At 59.3% G+C, this 17895-nt stretch overlaps 1 protein-coding gene across 2 annotated transcripts; it reads left to right on the top strand.

The window, feature by feature from the left end:
* The first annotated feature begins 31 nt into the window (after positions 1-31).
* SLC45A3 (solute carrier family 45 member 3) lies at positions 32-17889 on the top strand. Of its 2 annotated transcripts, XM_034667128.1 has the most exons (6): positions 44-143; positions 2518-2678; positions 12328-12703; positions 13572-14354; positions 14996-15261; positions 17367-17889. In XM_034667128.1, exons 3-6 carry the CDS (start codon positions 12532-12534, stop codon positions 17802-17804), a joined length of 1659 nt encoding a protein of 552 aa, XP_034523019.1. In that variant the 5' UTR covers positions 44-143; positions 2518-2678; positions 12328-12531; the 3' UTR covers positions 17805-17889. The 2 variants fall into 2 exon arrangements, with proteins under 2 accessions (XP_034523018.1, XP_034523019.1); XM_034667127.1 differs by lacking the exon at positions 2518-2678 and having other exon boundaries at positions 32-143.
* Positions 17890-17895: the final 6 nt, after the last annotated feature.

Raw genomic sequence — 17895 nt, 5'->3', positions numbered from 1 at the left:
CCGCAGCCCCAGCGCGCATGCTCTCTCCCCCCGCCGAGCAACCTGGAGATTTAAAAGCGGCCGGCTGGCGCGCGCTGGAAGGAGGCGGGGGGGGACCAGCTAGCACGCGCTGGGCCCGGGTGACAGCCGCACGCCTCGGCCAGGTAGGCGAGCGCCCCCTCTTCTCCCGGGGGAGGGGACTCTCGGCGCGGGGGAGGGAGTGGCGCCGCGGCCGGGCTCCGCGGGGTGGCGTGTTCTGCGCCCCGCGCCACTCCCGGAGGAGGTGGCGGGCCCCGGGCGCGCCCCCTGTCCTGCCGCTCGGTCCCTGCGGAGCGCGGCTTTCTTCCGCGCAGGGCGGGCTGGGCCGGGTTGGAGCGCCGGGGCCCCCGCTGTCCCGAGCCGGGAAGCGAGTGGGCGGGGAGCGGGCCCTCCCGGGAGCTCCCGGCCGGGCGGACGGCGGGCGGACCGGCTGCTCGCTCCTGTTGCAGCTCCGGCGTCAGAGTTTTCTTTGGAAAGTTGCATTTATTTTCTTCCCTTGTCTCGGCTTCACCGGAAAGGGACGGGATGAGTCACCGCGGCGCGCACAGTCCGGCACTGGGGAGCCGGGAAAGGGGCCGGCGGCCGGGATGCCGCGGGGTCCCCGGGCTCGGGCCAGCTTGCTTGGGCTGGAGTACGGGGCTACGAAGGGAGGGAAAGGTGACCGAGCGCTCTCGGACGTTAGTCTTGGGGCCGGGCTCTGGGCAGAGTTGAGGCTGGAGTGTGTGGGTGTGTGGGTTCCCCTACCCCCTGCCCCACCGCCTCGGTCACCCTTCAGGTCAGGAGGAAAAGGAGAGGCCCTTTTCTCCGCGCCTCCCGGGGTCCTCAGGTAGGGACGGCGACAATGCTGAGATCGGCAAACAGGTGTGATGAGATGGTACCTGGGCACTCGCTCCGGCTTCTCGGGTTTAGGCAGCGGCACGGCCTGCTGAGAAGCTCCTGGGGGACCTGCGGCATTTCTCCTGAGTGCGACCCAGCCCTTTCCATCGTCTCCTGTTCCCCTCAAGCGCAGGAACCCCCGTGACTTGCTTTTGCCCTTGACCTCTGAATCGGCTTCCATCTTCCTCACAGACACTCGGACTTGCTCAGCTTTTCCTGCTCCCCCTGGGCTACTCCCGCCACCCTGCTTCCTCCTTTCTCCAGGGGCCAGAGTTGGGGTTAGGGAGGGGTTTGGCACGGTGGGTACCTGGTGAGGACTTGCCCTTCAGCTGTTACACAGACCTGATCCCAGTGGAGCGGACACTAAGAATAGCCCAGCTGCTGTTTTGCTGCCCTGCAGTCTGCAGCCGGGCATAGCCCGTGCACCCAGGCCCAGAGCCACCCTTACTGCGCTCCTGGAAGCCTTGCTCCGGGGTGGGGTGAGGCCCTGGGGGCCTCTGGCTGCCTTTTCTGATGCCCGTAGCAGATCTCCTTTCAGAACAGGACAGCCTTGGTGTGGGGCTCACCTGCCCAAGGCTTGGGGAGCAGGCTGGCACGCGGGGGCTAGGGAGGGGAGGGCCCAGGAAGGACAGCCTGGAAGGGAAGCCCAGGGAAATGTTCAGAGTGGCTTCTCCTAGGGAGTGCTACGGTATTTGAGGTCACAGGCCCTTCTGTTGGATGGGTCCCATCCCCTCATTCCTCCCTTATCTCCTCCCCCCACGCCTGTCATGGAGCCAGGACTCTGTTTTTCTAAAAGTGCTCAGAAAAATGGAGCTTGAGTCAGCAGGCTGAGTCTGAAGAGGAAAATACAGCTGTGGGTGAATGTACAGCTGTGGACATCCAGGCCCCAATTAGAGTATGTGTGTGGGGTGTGTGAGGGGAAGTTTTCCACATCCTCGAGGAGTGTGTGGTGAACCCCCCGCCCCCCTGGCTCTGCGGGGTTATCCAGAAGGAGGAGGGGCTGCAGAGTGATTCCTGGTGACCCACCCAGGGCCTTCCAGGCTACCAGGTGGTGGCGGGATGGTGTGGAGTCCCCTCCCTCTCAGCCCGGGCAGGGCTCTGGAGGGACAAGGCAGAAAGGTGGGGATGGTCTGCGGACTCCGAAGGTGAAATTACGTGCTTTCATTTGGACCATTAGAGCCTGACAGCACAACACGATGGGTAAGAACGTGGACTGTAGAAAGATAGGCTTTCTATGTTCGCTGCTCTGCCAGCGGTGGAACGTTGGGCCAGTTCCTTAACCTCTTCAAAGCCTCTGTATCCCTAGCCGCAAAATGGGGCTGATAATAATAGCGATCAAACTTTACAGCTTTTTTTAAAGTTTATTTAGGTAAGCTCTACACCCAATTTGGGGCTCAAACTCAGGACCCCGAGATCAAGAATTGCACGCTCTTCCCACTGAGGCAGCCAGGCATCCCGTAGCTTTTTTTGTTTCTTAACTAGAAATAGCTGATTGTGTATAATATATAAAATATGAAAAATGTAGAGCTTTATTAAGTCATGCATACAGAGCTCTGGGCTTTGTGCCTTAGGTAATAAGTGGTCAGTAAATGTTAGCTGTACTTAACTGTGTCTATTACCCAGGACCGAATGGACAGCAGCACCTGGCATGGGACTCTGTGTTTGGGTTCTGCTCTTGTTTCTTTGGGAGCAAGCTCTCCCGGACCTTGGGGAGTCCGTATGACTAGTGAAGAGACTGGCCTCCAGCACCGAGGTGCCCGAATTTCAAGCCCATTTCCTCTTGCGTAAGTTATTTCACTTCTCTGTGCTTCACCCTCCTCCACTGTGAGATGAGGATAACAGCACCCACCTCCGCGTGTTGTGAGGATTAAAGGAGCTGATACAGGTGAAGCTCCCAGCACAGCAGGGGTGTGTAAAAAGAGCCCTATCAATGTCAGCTGCTGCTGTTTGGTGACAAGGGAGGCAATCTTTGCGGTTTACGCTTAGAAACCAGAGTTTCTGAGCAAGGGAATTAGACCATATATAACTATATGTAAACCGTGAATGACCTACTTGCTGTTGAACTTGTGGTCTGGTGCAAAGAACACACCGGGACTGGACATCCTGGTCTCTTCCATCAGTACTGTGTGTGACTTGTTTTTTAATCAGTCCAGAAACCCCTGCCCTGCCTGTCTCCTCAAGGTGGAAGAGAATACCAGGGGATAATAGAGGTGAATATGTATCTTGAAAGAGTAAGAGCCTCCTATGCAGAAAGGTGATTTGCTGTGATTTTTAGGGAAACTATATGAGGAGGAGAGGGCATACTGAAGTCAGGGTTCTGCTCTGTCCTCCTCCTGGCCCCCGCCCAGCCCTTGGGCTGTATCACTTTCTGATAGCCAGAAGAAAAACCCAGCCTGGCTTTCTTTGAATAGTCAGTGGCCCTGTTTGCTGGACAGCAAGGAGAGGCTGGACCAGTTGGTGCCAGGCCCAGCGTCTCAAACGCTGATGCCACTTGACTCCCAGCATTAGAGCTGGAGTGTGGAGCTTTGTCTAGTGTATTAAGTGTCCCTGCTGGGGGGCAGGGGCTGACCGAGCCATCACGGGATGGTCCTGATATCTGGCCAGAGCTTCCTATTTAATCCCTTTTCCTACTATGAGGTCTGTGTTTCCTCCTCCATGGGAAACAGTCCACAGTTTTGCCACTGACCCTGAATGACTTGTAGGGCTTCTTGCTTCTGATATTGGAGACGGGCTGCCTCACCTGTTGGCCGTGGAGTCTGTGTCTGTAAAATGGAGAGGATAATAGTCACCTTGCAAGGTTACAAAGAGGATTACATGAGATAGGCATATTTTGCAAAGTGCCTGCACAGACCAGGTGCTCAATACACGTGTGTTCCCTTGCCCTTCTTTGTTAATTCTGTAGACCCCTCTCTCTGAGATGCTGGGATAAGCCAGCAAGAAAGGGGCTGGAGAACAGCCTCTGATCCCATGGGCCATAGTCCCTCAGTCACCAGTTTCAGGCCAGACCCAATGCCCAGCCAGATAGTTGCCCTCAAGAGCAGCCAGCCAGAGACAAGTCCCTCCTTCCCAAATGCTCTTTCTTATGTCCCACCCCAACCTCTATTCTTGAATATCTTTTAAGCTGGTGAATAGTGTCAAGCTGGAACCACACAGCCCATTCCTAGGATGTGACAGTCTAGCTTCCCACTCCTGGCTCCTGTTGCTGGAAAGAGCTGAGCACCCAAATACCTCGAGTGTGGCCCTGCCTGAGTCCTTGGCAGGCTGGTCACGTTGCATTAGACAGGAATCCTGATTCAGCCTCACTTGGAAAGCCTTCTGTTGAGCACTCCCCCTTCTAGGTCCTGGACAGGGACTGTGGTCCTTGCTTTACAGGAGTCGAAGGGCTAGTGGGGCAGGGGGTAGGGAAACAGACCGGAAGGACCACTGGCAGTATCCAACACTGAGGGCTGCAAGATTTGGAGGAAAGAGGGGAAAAGGGGAGTTCCTTTTTTTTTTTTTTAAAGGTTGTATCTATTTATTTATTTGACAGAGAGAGCACCAGCAGGGGGAGCAGCGTGGAGAGGGAGAAGCAGGCTCCCTGATGAGCAAGGAGCTGGAAGCGGGGCTTGATCCTAGGACTCTGGGATCATACCTGGGATCATAACCTGAGTGAAAGGCAGATGCTTCACTGACTGAGCTACCCAGACACCCCTGAAAGACGGGATCCTTGACGGCTTGGGTTCCAGGGAGCCCTAGAGATATGGGACATGAGCTGGACAGGGGTCAGGTGAATGGGGAGGCATCTGGAGGAGGTAACTGGAGCGTGGCGATACTTTGGAAGGAAAATCAAGCCCAGTGCTGATAAATTCCCCTGTCTTGGGTCCAGATCTGAGTTGAAAACCCATTGCCACGATCTTGGGTCTGGTATTCTTTCCACCGTGCCTCACCGGGGAGGGGCCGAAAGGAGAGGCAGGTGTGTATGGAAGGGCCAGGTTCCAGTGGCTGTGTTTTGCAAATATTTGCCCTTATCTGTATGGTTCCGACCCACTCATCTTAAGGCTCCACGACATGGCTTCTTCCCCCTGGAAGCCCTGGAAGAACAGGCCATGCCCTACACCTTGGACCCCCAACTTTAGGGACTTGTGTCTTAGCACTGCCAAAGGGGGCTGCCAGCCATTGTTTCTGTAGCCCCAGCACCTTCACCGTGGGCTTGCCTGTGATTGGACCTCAGCGAGGGTTGGGTGGGTGGCTGGGTGAGCGAGTGAGCAAGTTAGTTTTAGTGCTTTTTGACATTCCTTTGGGGGAGCTTAGGTTGCATGCACTGAGGCATACTTCCTCCAAGGGTGGGCAAACTAGGACTCTTTAATAAAAGAGTCCTTTTTGGAACCCCCTTGCACCCTGCTCACTACTGAGTGACTGGGGTTTTGAGAACACATTTCCAGAGGGCTGGCTCTGGCCCAGAGCCCCCTGATGATAAATAGGACTGCTCACAGACCGTAGGGTAGCAGGGCTGAAGGGCCCCGAGAGACCGAGACCGTTGAATTTGAGACCTTAGAGGTGGGGCATCGCAGAGCCAGGACCAGCATCCTGGTCCTCCTTCCAGCCTGGGGTTCTGCTCATCGGTAGGTGTGTCCAGACCCTCCGTCCCCTGCCTCCGTCCCCTGCCTCCCTGTCCTAAGGGAGGCCAGTCGGCAGGAAGTGGGCAAGTGTTGGCTGTGCGGGATGGGGAGAGCTGCCTGGTCTGGCTGACTGGCAAAGTTCAAATTCACTAGGAGGGAGGCCGTTCAGGTTTCACTTCGCAGGGGCTGTAGGAACGGAGAAGGCAGCAGGGGGAGAGAACTTCCCAGCGGCCGGGAGCCTGTGCCAAGCTCCCCATTCTCCTCCCTACCCTGGACCAAGGGATTTCTTGGTACTGCTACCCCACATTGTAGGGAAGCATTTATTGTGGTCCAAGTAGAGAAAGAATTTACCAATTTCTGCCAGGAAATTGGAGTCCAGCTCTGGGAGGGAGTAGGGAGAGGGCAACTCTGTCTGCAGATGTCTGGTTACTGGGCTCAGGTTCGGGTGGCCGCTCGCCCTTGGTGCTCTGTCGTGTAGGCAGGTGGAGGATGGGGTAAGTGCCGCTGGGAGCCCCTCTCCACCTGGTTCCCCGGGCCTCCCTATCATGGAAAGCTATGGAACCCCCTCCCCAATGCTCTGTGGCCTTGGCAGTGAGCACTTAGTAGGCACCTGTCCAGGGAGAACACCATACCTGAGGCTGGGGCAGGAAGGGGGGGTGGGGGGCGGGTGGGCGTGAGATCCTTGAGCTGCACAGCTGTAAAGAGTCTCAGACAGTATGTAGACTAGTTCTCATTTTACACATGTGAATCCCTGGTGTTGGGTGTGTGTGTGAAATAGCTTGTCCAGGCTACACAGCAGCCACAGTTGCTGAAACTAGACTATACTGTCCTGGTTCCCAGTTCAGAGCACTTGGCAGCATTTTCGAATGGTTGGAATTAGAGAGAAAAGTATGTCAGGTATCCAGCACATGCCAGACACCTTCTGGACAGCTAGCGGGTGTCAGCCACTGTGATTCCTGTCCCTGGGGTTGGGATCCACCCTGTGTCATAACCAGTGGAAGGCTGACTCCACCTTCCATCTCCCTTCGCAGCCTTAGCCACCAGGCAGGTCTGCTGGGGTGACCTCTCCTCACCTGTCGGGGCCAGCACCTGGGGGGCATTTACATTCCTGGCATTCCTCTGGCCTCTGGGGGCGAAAGGGGCGTGAGTGCCTGAGTGGGTGGCATGTGGGTGAGAGGGGAATGCTACCAGAGAAGAAAGGCCTGACCGCCTCATGTGGGGTTGGGAGGGCCACTACCCGGTCATGTGACTGGGGGAGTTGGCAGGCAGACCCAGATCAGGCTGCCACCCCCAGGGACACCCTGCCGCACCCGCTAGGGTTCAGAGGCTGGCGGCCCCTGGGGTAGAAGGGAGCTCCAGGGTGAAGAGTAACTAGTCGCCTTGGTTCAGAGGGCACTTGGTCAAGGTGACCCAGTGTGACCTTGAGTCACCACTGTTCTCAGAAAGGAAGTCTGATTGGGAGGTCGCTGCCCAGAGTCAGATGTGTGTCTATGGACTTGCCAGGAGGGGCTTCACCTTCACTTCGGCTGGCCAGGGCTGACCGGCCAAGATGAGGGTCAGGCTAGCCCCAGAACTCCTGTCCATGGGTTGCAGAGGGGAGGGGAGAAGAGAGTGGGCTCCCGGGACTGCCCGCCTGGCCGTCTTTTCCCCTCCCCTTCCCCCAGCCTCTTCACATTGGTTCCCTTTCAGAAGCTGGGCTGGGGCTCTCAGGGCAACAAAAGCAACTTTCCTCCAAGCCACTGCCACCTGTTGGGTTTTCACACATTGGGGGTGAGTGGGGGGAGGGGGCCGTTGCCCCTTTCCCAGTGTCTGCGGTGTGCCCCTTCTGCCCCCCCAGGGCCTGGGATTCTCTGTGCTGCCCGAAGTGACAGGGCTCAGGAGCCGGAGGGGGTGGGGGGGCCTGTGGCAGCTGGAAGGGGAATTGAGTGGGAAGGGGCCAGTGCTGGCAGCCGGGAGAGAGTTTGATGGATTACTCTGCGGGCCGAGAGGTTTCTCCCTAATCCCCCTTTGTGTCCCGGCCTGCAGCCCCCTCACTCTCTCTGACAAGCTGCTGAGCAGAAGGCTTCCAGTCCGAGGGAAGAAAAGGCAGCGCAGCAGGGCAAGCTCCAAATCCCTGGCCTCTGGGCCCTGGGGGAGACAGGAGCTAGGGAGCGAGTCTGGGGCCTGGGGCGGGGGTGGGGTCCTCCTCCCCTCTGTCCAGCCCTTCTTCTTTCGGACCCTTCCCTAGAGGCGGATAGGTTGCATGCTGGGCAGAGTTTTCGGGTGCCTGGGGGAGCCCTGCAAAGTGTTGGTCTGGGGTATTTCAGCAGATCGCTACCTTTTTTATAGGGTGGGGTGGGGGAGAGCAGACCCTCACTTCTTTGGGAGTTTGAGCCGGAGAATCAAAGACTGAATGTGGGTAGGAGGGGACAAACCAGGCGCTGGCTCCTATGCGGGCCTCCCCGCCTCCACCCAGCTGCCCAGGTAGCAATTCGCACAGCACATCGTCCCTGGCTGGCCGGGGGCTGTAATGAGAGCTGCGGCCTCGCAAGGATGCTCATTTTCACGTCTCCTGGCCAGCCCTGCCTCTTTCTGGGGCGCCCCAGGGCCCCACGAGGGCAGAGCTCATTTTGGGAGTGCAGTGTGCTAGGTTTTACCTGGTAAGGCCAAGGACATTGGTCCCCTGGGACTGAGGCAGGAGGTTGGGTCACGGGGATGCAGGGGCTGGTGAACCCCCAGCCCTGTTCCCTGCCCCCAACCTAGAGGGCCTGGGAGAGCTCAGCTTGGAAGGGGATCCTAGGATCCAGTCAGGTGTGGGAGAATGGGGGTCCCCCCTTACTGCAGTCTCCACCTGGGGATTTCGCCTCACCCGCCCTCACGGCCTGGGCCCCAGACAGCCTCCCGTGCGTGGGGTGTGTGTTGGGGAGATTGGCCAGGAGTGACCCCACCCCCTTTCTGCAGCTGAGTCATTATTCCTGGAGGGAGCCCACCCCACCGTGTTTCCTTCTCTGCGGGAGGGGCCGCCTGGGGGCTGTGAGGGGTAGAGGAGCGTGTGAGAAAGCCGGGCCGGCTTTGTGAGTATGGAGGGAGGACGCAGGGTCGCCGAGCTGCTGGGGTCAGGGTGGGGGCTGCAGCGTTTGATGTGCCTGGGCGGGGTAGGGGGACGCCGGCCCGCATAAAGAGCCCATAGAATTGATGCCTGACACTGGCCCACGGCGGGGCTGCCCCCAGCCTGGGCTCCTCTGGCCTCTGTCTGTCAGCGAGGGAATCCGCTCCCCCGGGCCCCACCTCAGTCATGAGGGTGGCAGGAGCCCCTTTGAAAGCCCTCAAAGGCCTCTTTATGCGTCCCTCTGACCCTCCCTTCCTAAGGGGCTACCAGAGTGGGCTCTCGCCTTTCCTCCCACCTCCTTCTCTCTGTCTTTTGAATTTTGGTGAGAGTTCAGGCCAAGTCGGTTCTTGCTGCTCAGTTTCATTTCGCCACGCTCGCCTGTGGCCAGACCCAACGTGGGCCTTCCGCCCGAGGGACTGTGCGGTCCCCTCACCACCTTTGAAACTTTAGGATTGCCTCCTCTGGGGGTGTGGCCAGGGTTTCCCTGGTGGGGGTGTGGATGAGGGGGCCCTTCGGTCTTTCCCATCTCTCCCACCCCCCACCCCACGCTGCTTTCAGCCGTGCATTCTTTGGGTAAACGTCTCCCAGGGCCCCCGTGCTAGGTGGGCGCTGGAGGGTGGGGAGGGTAGGGCTCCTGCTTTCGGGGGCTGGGCCCACCCAGCGGGCCCAGCGTGCTTGGGTTCTGCTGCCCCAGGGATGAGGAAAGGTGGCCTGGGCCAGAGCTCCATGGAGGTTCCTGGAGGTCTTGGGTTTCTTCCAGCCTTCTTGCTATCCTGTCATTGGAGGACAGATACTTGGAACTTGAGAGGGGCTTGTCCTCCCCGAAGGCTGCTGTTCCCTTCGGGAGGTCAGGCCACACTCCCCTTGCGGTACCTCCACTTCCCTCCTCTTCCCACCCCCTCCCTACCAGGTGAGCCCTGGGAGGCCGGCTCTGCGGGTTGATCTTCTGTTTGCCAGACAGGCCGAGTGCTCCGGGAGCAGTGGGACAGGTGGATTTGAGTCAGAAGTCCCTCTGCCGCCGGGTGCGGGGGAGAATTGAACTCTGTCTCCCCACCTGCATTCCTGAGGAAGACAGCGGAATGCCCCAAATGGGTGCAGGCAGTCATCTGTCACTTAGAAGCTTTGGTGGGCAGTGTGCCCTTGGGCTGCAGAAGGGAGTGGTCGCCACCAAAGTGGGGGGAACCACTTGCTCTGGGCCTGGGCCCCGGGCAGGGCCTGGGCTTCTGTGATGGTGTCCTGGAGGGATGGCAGGTGCCTGGTTAGCACTGTGGGGGACCTTTGGGGTGCACTCCACCCTGAGGACCCCAGAGCGGGGATGACATGGGTGAGACTAGGGCTCTGGGGAAGGTTCGGGGAGGGGGAATTCCTTAGGCAGTCCTGGGCTGGGAAGACTCCACTCTAGAGGTGGCTAGAGTGCCCTGGACCTTGGGGCACAGTAGAAGTCAAAAGAGAGAGGACGGGCTTAGCAACCTAAGAACAGAGGGATGCTGAGCTGGGCTTGGAGCCTGCCCACATCCTACCCAACTCCTTTCAATGAATTCTTCTCCCGGCCCAGCCCCCAGTTACCTGGTGCCACGGATTGGGGAGGAGGCTGGAGAAAGGAGGGAGAGGGAGGCAACTAATGAGCTACCTGGACTGCAGGAGAGTGAAGGGAAATTCCTCTCTTCACCCTCTTTGGTCTTTTTGTCTTTCTCTCTCCTGGGCTAAGGAGGGCGTCCTGCCTCTTCCTAGGAGAAAGGGGCTGGGGTAGGGGTGGGAAGGAGGCAGGTGGGGTGATTAGCGTTTTCTTGCAGAGCTGCAATTTACTTGAAACCACAGAAAGCAACGAGAGCTTGGGAATGTGGGCAAGTTGTGGGTGAGTCTGGGTCTGACGGTCTGTTTGCTCAGGGAGGACCTGGTCCCTTTACCCGCAGCTGGGAGTGTCCAGGGCCTTCCCAGACTGAGGGCGGGAAGTAGAATGGACTGGGAACCTTTTGACCCAGAACCCCTCCCTCCAGGCTGGAGAGTACCCCCATCTTGGTCTGTGTGCGGGGTCCTGCCCTCCTTGTGGGGTTGCTGAGGCAGGGGAGGGGATTGGCTCAAAACTGCCCAGCGAGGAAGACTGAAGTGTGGCCCCCTCCACCCCTTTAGGGACCCTGGTGGTCAGTATTTTACACTCTTTCCCATGCCACCCCCGTAAGAGTCCATGCCCCTTCCCAAAGTAGATGGTCTGGGTCTGAGCAGAACTTTGGGGAGGAGGCTGCTGGTTGCCCAGACTTCCTTTCTGGTCTACCAGCTGCAAAGCGGTTATGGGAGGGACACATCTTCCCCGGGATTGGTGGCCATCTGATTTCTCTGTGGCCTATTTCAGAGAACACCTACCATGGGCTTTGTAGCACAGAAGGCCCTGGGAGGCTGAGTGTTATTTGAAAAGATAAAAGAAGTGGGAGTGGCAGATGCTGAGATGCTGAGATTGGAGGGGAGTGAAGGAGGGCTGAGGGTGCCCAGGGGCAGGGGCGGGGCCCTCTGGGCTGTGGACCTTGCTCAAGAGCAGGGCCAGTCTACAGCCTTTATGGGAGTGAATGGGAGTGAATTGGTGAGGCAGGGGAACGCAGTCTAGACTCCAGCCAGGAGTGGCATGAAGCTCTCTCTGCACCTCTTTCGGATGATTGACAAGTTAGGGGACTCTTGCCTTTTCTCACGAAGACCCACCTTCTATACTCCTCTTCATGGCTGACTTGATTTTCCCTCTTTTGTGGTCACCCCTACACAGAGCAGATAGTGTCGGGACCTGTTGTCAGGAAGCAAGACCTGGAAGCCAATTGCCTGGGGGTTGGGGGCACAGGGTGGGGGCTCCCCCAGTGGGATCTCTAGGCACACGAGGCAGGCCTAGCAGGGAGGGCCGTGGGGACTTCTTTGCTGAGAATGGAGCCATTTGGGGAACAGAGAAAGGTTGCAGGGAAAGTGGTGGGGCCTCCTGCCAGCGCCGGGTCACCGGGGTCATTAGGGTTGCCACCAGCCGGTGCCCCTGGGAGGCGGGGACCTAGGAGCAGGCCCCACTGTCCCTTGACAGTTGGGCAATATACCTGGGAATGTTTCTTCCCCACGAGCCTTGAGCACAGGGAGAAACTCCAGGGAGAGGTTTGCAGGCCCAGGTTCCCCCAGGGGAGCCCTCTTTAAGTGGTTTCAATGACAGGTTAAAACCCAACCCAACAAACCACAGCCTCCCGCCCTCCCCCGCCCTCCCCGCCCTCCCCGCCTCTTCCTCTTCCTTGGGGGCTCCGGTTATGGTGCACCGTGGCTTGTGGCCAGGCAGCTCCGAATGGGAAGTGCTACTCCTTACAAAGGGGAATTGAACAGCCCAGCTTTGGGAAGTGGGAAGAGAAGCAAACACGCCAGCCTGGCAGAGGTCTCCAGGGGCACCTTGATAACAGGGCCTGGGGAACTGGGAGTTCAGTTGGTTCGATTTTTTTTTCTTTTTTCCATACCAGCAGGCAAGCGCAATGGCAAAGATATTCCAAAACAGAGAAAAACGGACATCTGTTTGGCTCTGGAGTGTGCTGAGGTTTAAAAACCATATTTACCTTATTAGTTATGTCAGCCTTAGGCTAATATTAACATGCATTTCCTGATTGGCAGTAGGGGTGGCACGGCCACACTGTCGTCGCCAGCCTGGGAGTGAACAGGATTCAGAGAACTCAGAGCAAATCCTGGAGGCCTGGTTCCCAGGGTTTCACAGTCTGTGTTTGATGGTCCCTGTCCTTTCAGGATCCGAGTGATGAGCTATGTCTCCACCGAGGCACCCCAAGGCCACAGGCGCTTAGCATGGGCTGAGGAGCCGGACCTGCACGGAACGCTGGCAGAAATGGGCTCCTGGCCGAGGCTGGGGCAGTTGGTGGCGGCAAGGAGGAGAGGCCTGGGCGTCCGGAGCAGGGCTGAGCCGCCGCGGTCGTGGAGCGTGTGAAGCCCACCATGGTCCAGAGGCTGTGGGCCGGCCGCCTGCTGCGGCATCGGAAGGCCCAGCTCCTGCTGGTCAACCTGCTGACCTTTGGCCTGGAGGTGTGCCTGGCCGCCGGCATCACCTATGTGCCACCCTTGCTGCTGGAAGTGGGGGTTGAGGAGAAGTTCATGACCATGGTGCTAGGTGAGTACCACGTCCTCCTTCCCTCATGCTGCAGATCCAGGACACCCAGGAGGGAGGGCAGCAGCGCCCCTGCCCAAAGCTGGAGAGGTGGCTGCGTGCTCTTCCTGGGCCTGTGGAGCCGGGGCGGGGGGGCGTTGCAGGGTGGAGGGGTGACAGTGGGCTGGACGAGACAAGGGGGCCCAATAGGAAAAGAGCACAGGGACATTACGTGGTCACCCCAATACCCCTGACCCCTACACAATGCCTGGCAAATAGGAGACACTTCTCTTCCCCTTTGTCCAGCCCTTTCTGATTTCTCTCTGTTACTTATTTAATCCTTGCGACACCTTTGGGTTCCCCCATTTCACAGAGGAGGTCATGGAGGCTGATGAGTGGTTGGGTGACTGAGGCAGGCTGGAGGGCTAGCTACTGTTTAGTGGGATCAGGGTCTCCCAGCCAGGGCTCTTTCTTACCCCTCGGGCCTGGGCTGGGCTCCTGACCACAGATGTGTTCTGCAAAAGCCACAGAAGGCAAGGGATCACCCTGGGGCGGAGGCTCCCAGGATCACAGGCCCTGGGGTCAGACTGCCTGTTGAAACTCCGCCCCTTGCCCCTGCCCCCCACCTCGGCGCCTATGCTCAAGGCTCACTTACCAGTTGTTCCATGCATCAGTGTGCCCATCTCAAGACGGGGCGTTAGTGATCCTAGCTACAAGGACTAAACTCCAGTCGGTGTCACATATTCCGCACTGTGTCCAGCACAGAGGTGGCCCTGCATGTGATAGGATGGTGGTCATTTCCATCCTTCTCTAAGAGCTTGGCCCCCTCCCCAACGGTCCCTCAGGGCCCCAGCCCCCAGCCTCTGGCTCATTCGGTGTGTCCTTCCTGCAGGCATCGGTCCAGTGCTGGGCCTCGTCTCGGTCCCACTCCTAGGCTCGGCCAGTGACCATTGGCGTGGGCGCTACGGCCGCCGGAGGCCCTTCATCTGGGCCCTGTCCCTGGGCGTCCTGCTGAGCCTCTTCCTCATCCCGAGGGCCGGCTGGCTGGCGGGGCTGCTGTGCCCGGACACCAGGCCCCTGGAGCTGGCCCTGCTGATCCTGGGGGTGGGGCTACTGGACTTCTGTGGCCAGGTTTGCTTCACCCCGCTGGAGGCCCTGCTCTCTGACCTCTTCCGGGACCCAGACCACTGTCGGCAGGCCTTCTCCGTCTATGCCTTCATGATCAGCCTCGGCGGCTGCCTGGGCTACCTCCTGCCCGCCATCGACTGGGACGCCAGTGCCCTGGCCCCCTACCTGGGCACCCAGGAGGAGTGCCTGTTTGGCCTGCTCACCGTCATCTTCCTCACCTGTGTGGCAGCCACACTGTTTGTGGCCGAGGAGGCCGCGCTGGGGCCGGCCGAGCCGGCGGAAGGGCTGGCGGTGCCGTCGGGGCCGCACTGCTGCCCGTGCCATACCCGCCTGGCTTTCCGGAACCTGGGTGCCCTGTTTCCCCGGCTGCACCGGCTCTGCTGCCGTGTGCCCCGCACCCTGCGCAGACTCTTCGTGGCCGAGCTGTGCAGCTGGATGGCCTTCATGACCTTCACGCTGTTCTACACGGACTTCGTGGGCGAGGGGCTGTACCAGGGCGTGCCCCGGGCTGAGCCCGGCACTGAGGCCCGGAGACAGTATGATGAAGGTAAGGCCTCCACAGCAGGGGGCAGGGAGGGGGCTGGTGTGAGAAAACCCCCCCCACCCCCAGGGGACGGCCCGGCATCGGGAGAGGCCCACAGCCTGCAGTCTGTGCCCGGCTGGTAGCTGTGCGTCTGGGCTCCCGATTTGCCTGTCAGGAAAATGGGCCCCATCTCTGCACGCGGCCCCCACGGTGCAGGGCAGCTCGGCTTGGGCTTGCCTTCTCGGCAACGCCTCTGGGCCTCTGGCCGTGGAGAGTTTTCAGAGTCATTGCCCCAATTTGCCAGAAGAAAAGGCTAAGCTTAGTTAAGGGAAAGAGGGAGTAGAGGAGTAAGGCCGGGGCCCCAACTTCAGGGTGCCCTCTCTCCCGCTGTTGACTTGCCACATTCCCTGGCCAGGCCTTCAGCTCAGGTGCTCCCTAGCTCTGTCCTGGAGCCAGAGGCAGAGCCGTCTCTGTGTTTCCACCGTCTAAGGGCGGTGGAAGAACCTAGACTCTGATGGCTGCAGCCGGATGGGGATGACGCGGGTGAGCAGGTCCGGTCCATGGCGAGTCTTGGACGACAGGTGCCCACGGTCTGACCCCTCCCCAGCTTGTACGCGGCCTCCCACTGCTGGGGGGCTGACCTCCTCTTCTCCCCCACCCTGCAGGGGTCCGGATGGGCAGCCTGGGGCTGTTTCTGCAGTGTGCTGTCTCCCTGCTCTTCTCTCTGGTCATGGACCGGCTGGTGCAGCGATGCGGCACCCGGGCCATCTATCTGGCCAGCGTGGTGGCCTTCCCTGTCGCTGCCGGCACCATGTGCCTGTCGCGCAGCGTGGCCGTGGTGACCGCGTCTGCCGCCCTCACTGGCTTCACCTTCTCAACCCTGCAGATCCTGCCCTACACGCTAGCCTCCCTCTACCACCGCGAGAAGCAGGTACTCACGCTGGCCGCTGGGTGGAGCGGGGGCGGAGGGGAGAGGGACCAGCCCGGAACGGATTCTGGCCAGAGACACTGGAGAAGTCATTCTTTGATTGGAGAGGAAGCCCATGTAGCCCAGGGCCAGAGACGTGGGCTGCGGAAGGAGGGCGTAGATTAGATTCTGGGAATGACTTCCTGGTGTCAGGACTCTAAAGCACTGAGTGGATGATTGCAGGAAATGCTAAATCCTTCTTTGGGAATCCTGAAGAATCCGGCTAGAGGAGGCCCTCAGTCTGGGCTGGGTTGTTCCAGGCAGAGGCAGGGGGGTGGGCTGGATCAGATGGCCTCTGGGGCACCTGGCTTCAGCAGCCAGTGAGTGGGGGTGGTCTGGGGTTGGCAATGGCTCTCTATTCAGGAAGGGGCATTGTGACTGACCCATGCCCTGCTTTGGTCTCCCAGCTGGGGAAGGCTCCTTACTACCCCTTCTCTTTCTCATTTATCTTCTTTTTCTGCCTAATTCTCTCTTTTTCTTTTCCTGCCTCACCCCTTTGTCTCCGTCCCCTTCCCCCGCCCCCACGGCGGATCTCTGAGCCTGCCGCACCTGCCACCGCTCGCCTGGCCACTGTAAGTTGGGGGCCTCCTTCCTGCTTGGCCCCACACCAACCAGCCTCTCCAGGGGCCCCGTTCTGTGGGAAGCCTTCTGACCAAAGCTGTGTGGTCGCCTTTGTCCCCTTCACTGGCCTCAATGAGCTACAGCCCTGGGTGCAGAGCTCCACCCAGAGGGTAAGAAGTTGGGGTGTCCTGAGGGAGGAGATGCAGGCCGGCCCTCCTGGAGCTTCCAGATGTAGGGAAGATGTATGTCTGCCCCTTGGAGGGCATGAGCGAGGTAGCGGAGAAGTAGCTAGCTAGGAGGGTGGTTAATTGAATAGGTAGCTGCAGGGGTGGGGTGTGTGGAGGGAGGGGCCGGGGCTTGGGTTGGGGTAGCCTGGTCCCCGAGGCCCCTGTCAGCACACAGATAACCTTCCTCAGCCTCCATTCTTCCGTTGCCCCGGCTCGGGGCTTGGGGGCTGGTGTCCAGAGGCCGGGCGTGGGCTTACGCACTCGCGCCAGGGAACGTGCTGGGGCTGGTCCCCTGGGACTGCGGAGTGTGTCTCTCCCTAGGGGCTTCTTGGGGCTCCAGCCTCACTGGTCTTTCCAGGGGTGGCAGGCAGGGAGGACGGGTCCTGGGAGGCCCACTGATGGCACACTCGGCCCTGTATACTGTCTGTACTTCCCTTGCCTACTGCTGGCCACACCAAGAGCTGTTGGTTTCCCTTTTGAGCTCCGCCGTAGGTCCCAGCTGTAGCGCAGCACTCTCGAGAGCCCTTCTGCGTGAGGCACTGGCGGGCACAGGGACGGTGGGGATGAATTCTGGCCCTGTCCTTAAATAGGGGGGCCTGGGCAGAGGCAGGCTACCCTAATCTAAGGCACACAGTGAGTAAGAAGCAAGAAGGGCTTCAACATTACCACAGCTAGGCTATAGGAGTCTGGAAGTTTCCTCCTGTTCCTCTCCTCCCCCAGGCTGTCTGCTGGATCTTCAGTCCGGGGCCATGGACCTCACAGTAGGGCCTGGGACCCCAGTGGGAGCAGAGCCTCTCTCTGCGAGGTTAAGAAGGATGTCCCAAGGTGAAGTGGTGGGGGGCAGGAAGTAGGAAGTAGGAGGGTTAAGAGAGCCTGTGTGGGGATTTCGCCATCGGGGTCCCACGTTTGGATTTTGTTCCTCTGTTCTCACACATGTCTCTTCTCACCTGTCTTCATTCCATCTTTTTCCTCTACCTTGGGGTTCTATTCTCTTCCTGACCTGCAGTCGGAGTTTGTCTGCCACTTACTGGTTCCGGGAGAGGCTAGAGGAGACCTAGACTTCTGGATTCAGATCTGTCCCCTCCCCATCCCCTGCCCCTGAAGAGATTCCTAACTAGACCCAGACCAAGGAAGGTCTGCTTGGTTTTCTGACCTGCTGCACAACTGTCATTAAGGCTGGTTGGCTGGTTTCTTCCAGTCCCTGGTATGAATGCCAGGGTCTGTTCTTAGAGCTGGGATCCTATGCTTGGGTACCTACATATCCTTGTCCCCCCACCCCAGGTTTTCCTGCCCAAATACCGAGGAGATGCCGGAAGTAGTGCCAGTGAGGACAGCCTGATGCCCAGCTTTCCACCGGGCCCCAAGACCGGATCTCCCTTCCCCAATGGACACATGGGTGCTGGAGGCAGCAGCCTCCTCCCTTCTCCACCTGTGCTCTGTGGGGCCTCTGCCTGCGACGTCTCCATGCGTGTGGTGGTGGGTGAGGCGCCTGAGGCCAGGGTCATTCCAGGCCGGGGCATCTGCCTGGACCTTGCCATCCTGGACAGTGCCTTCCTGCTGTCCCAGGTGGCCCCGTCCCTGTTTATGGGCTCCATTGTGCAGCTCAGCCAGTCTGTCACTGCCTACATGGTGTCAGCTGCAGGCCTTGGTTTGGTGGCCATTTATTTTGCTACACAGGTAGTATTCGACAAGAGCGACTTGGCCAAATACTCCCTGTAGAGTACTTCTGACCCACTGAGGGAGGGCCTGCCTCACTGGTCGCAGCCCCTCCCCCACACCCACTCCAGATCCAGGTGGCCTCCTAGGCCTG

This window comes from Ailuropoda melanoleuca, chromosome 8, assembly GCF_002007445.2.
Source record: "Ailuropoda melanoleuca isolate Jingjing chromosome 8, ASM200744v2, whole genome shotgun sequence".
Classification (NCBI taxonomy): domain Eukaryota; kingdom Metazoa; phylum Chordata; class Mammalia; order Carnivora; family Ursidae; genus Ailuropoda; species Ailuropoda melanoleuca.
The sequence above is the reverse complement of the archived record's forward strand: the minus strand, read 5'-3'. Positions and strand labels throughout refer to the sequence as shown.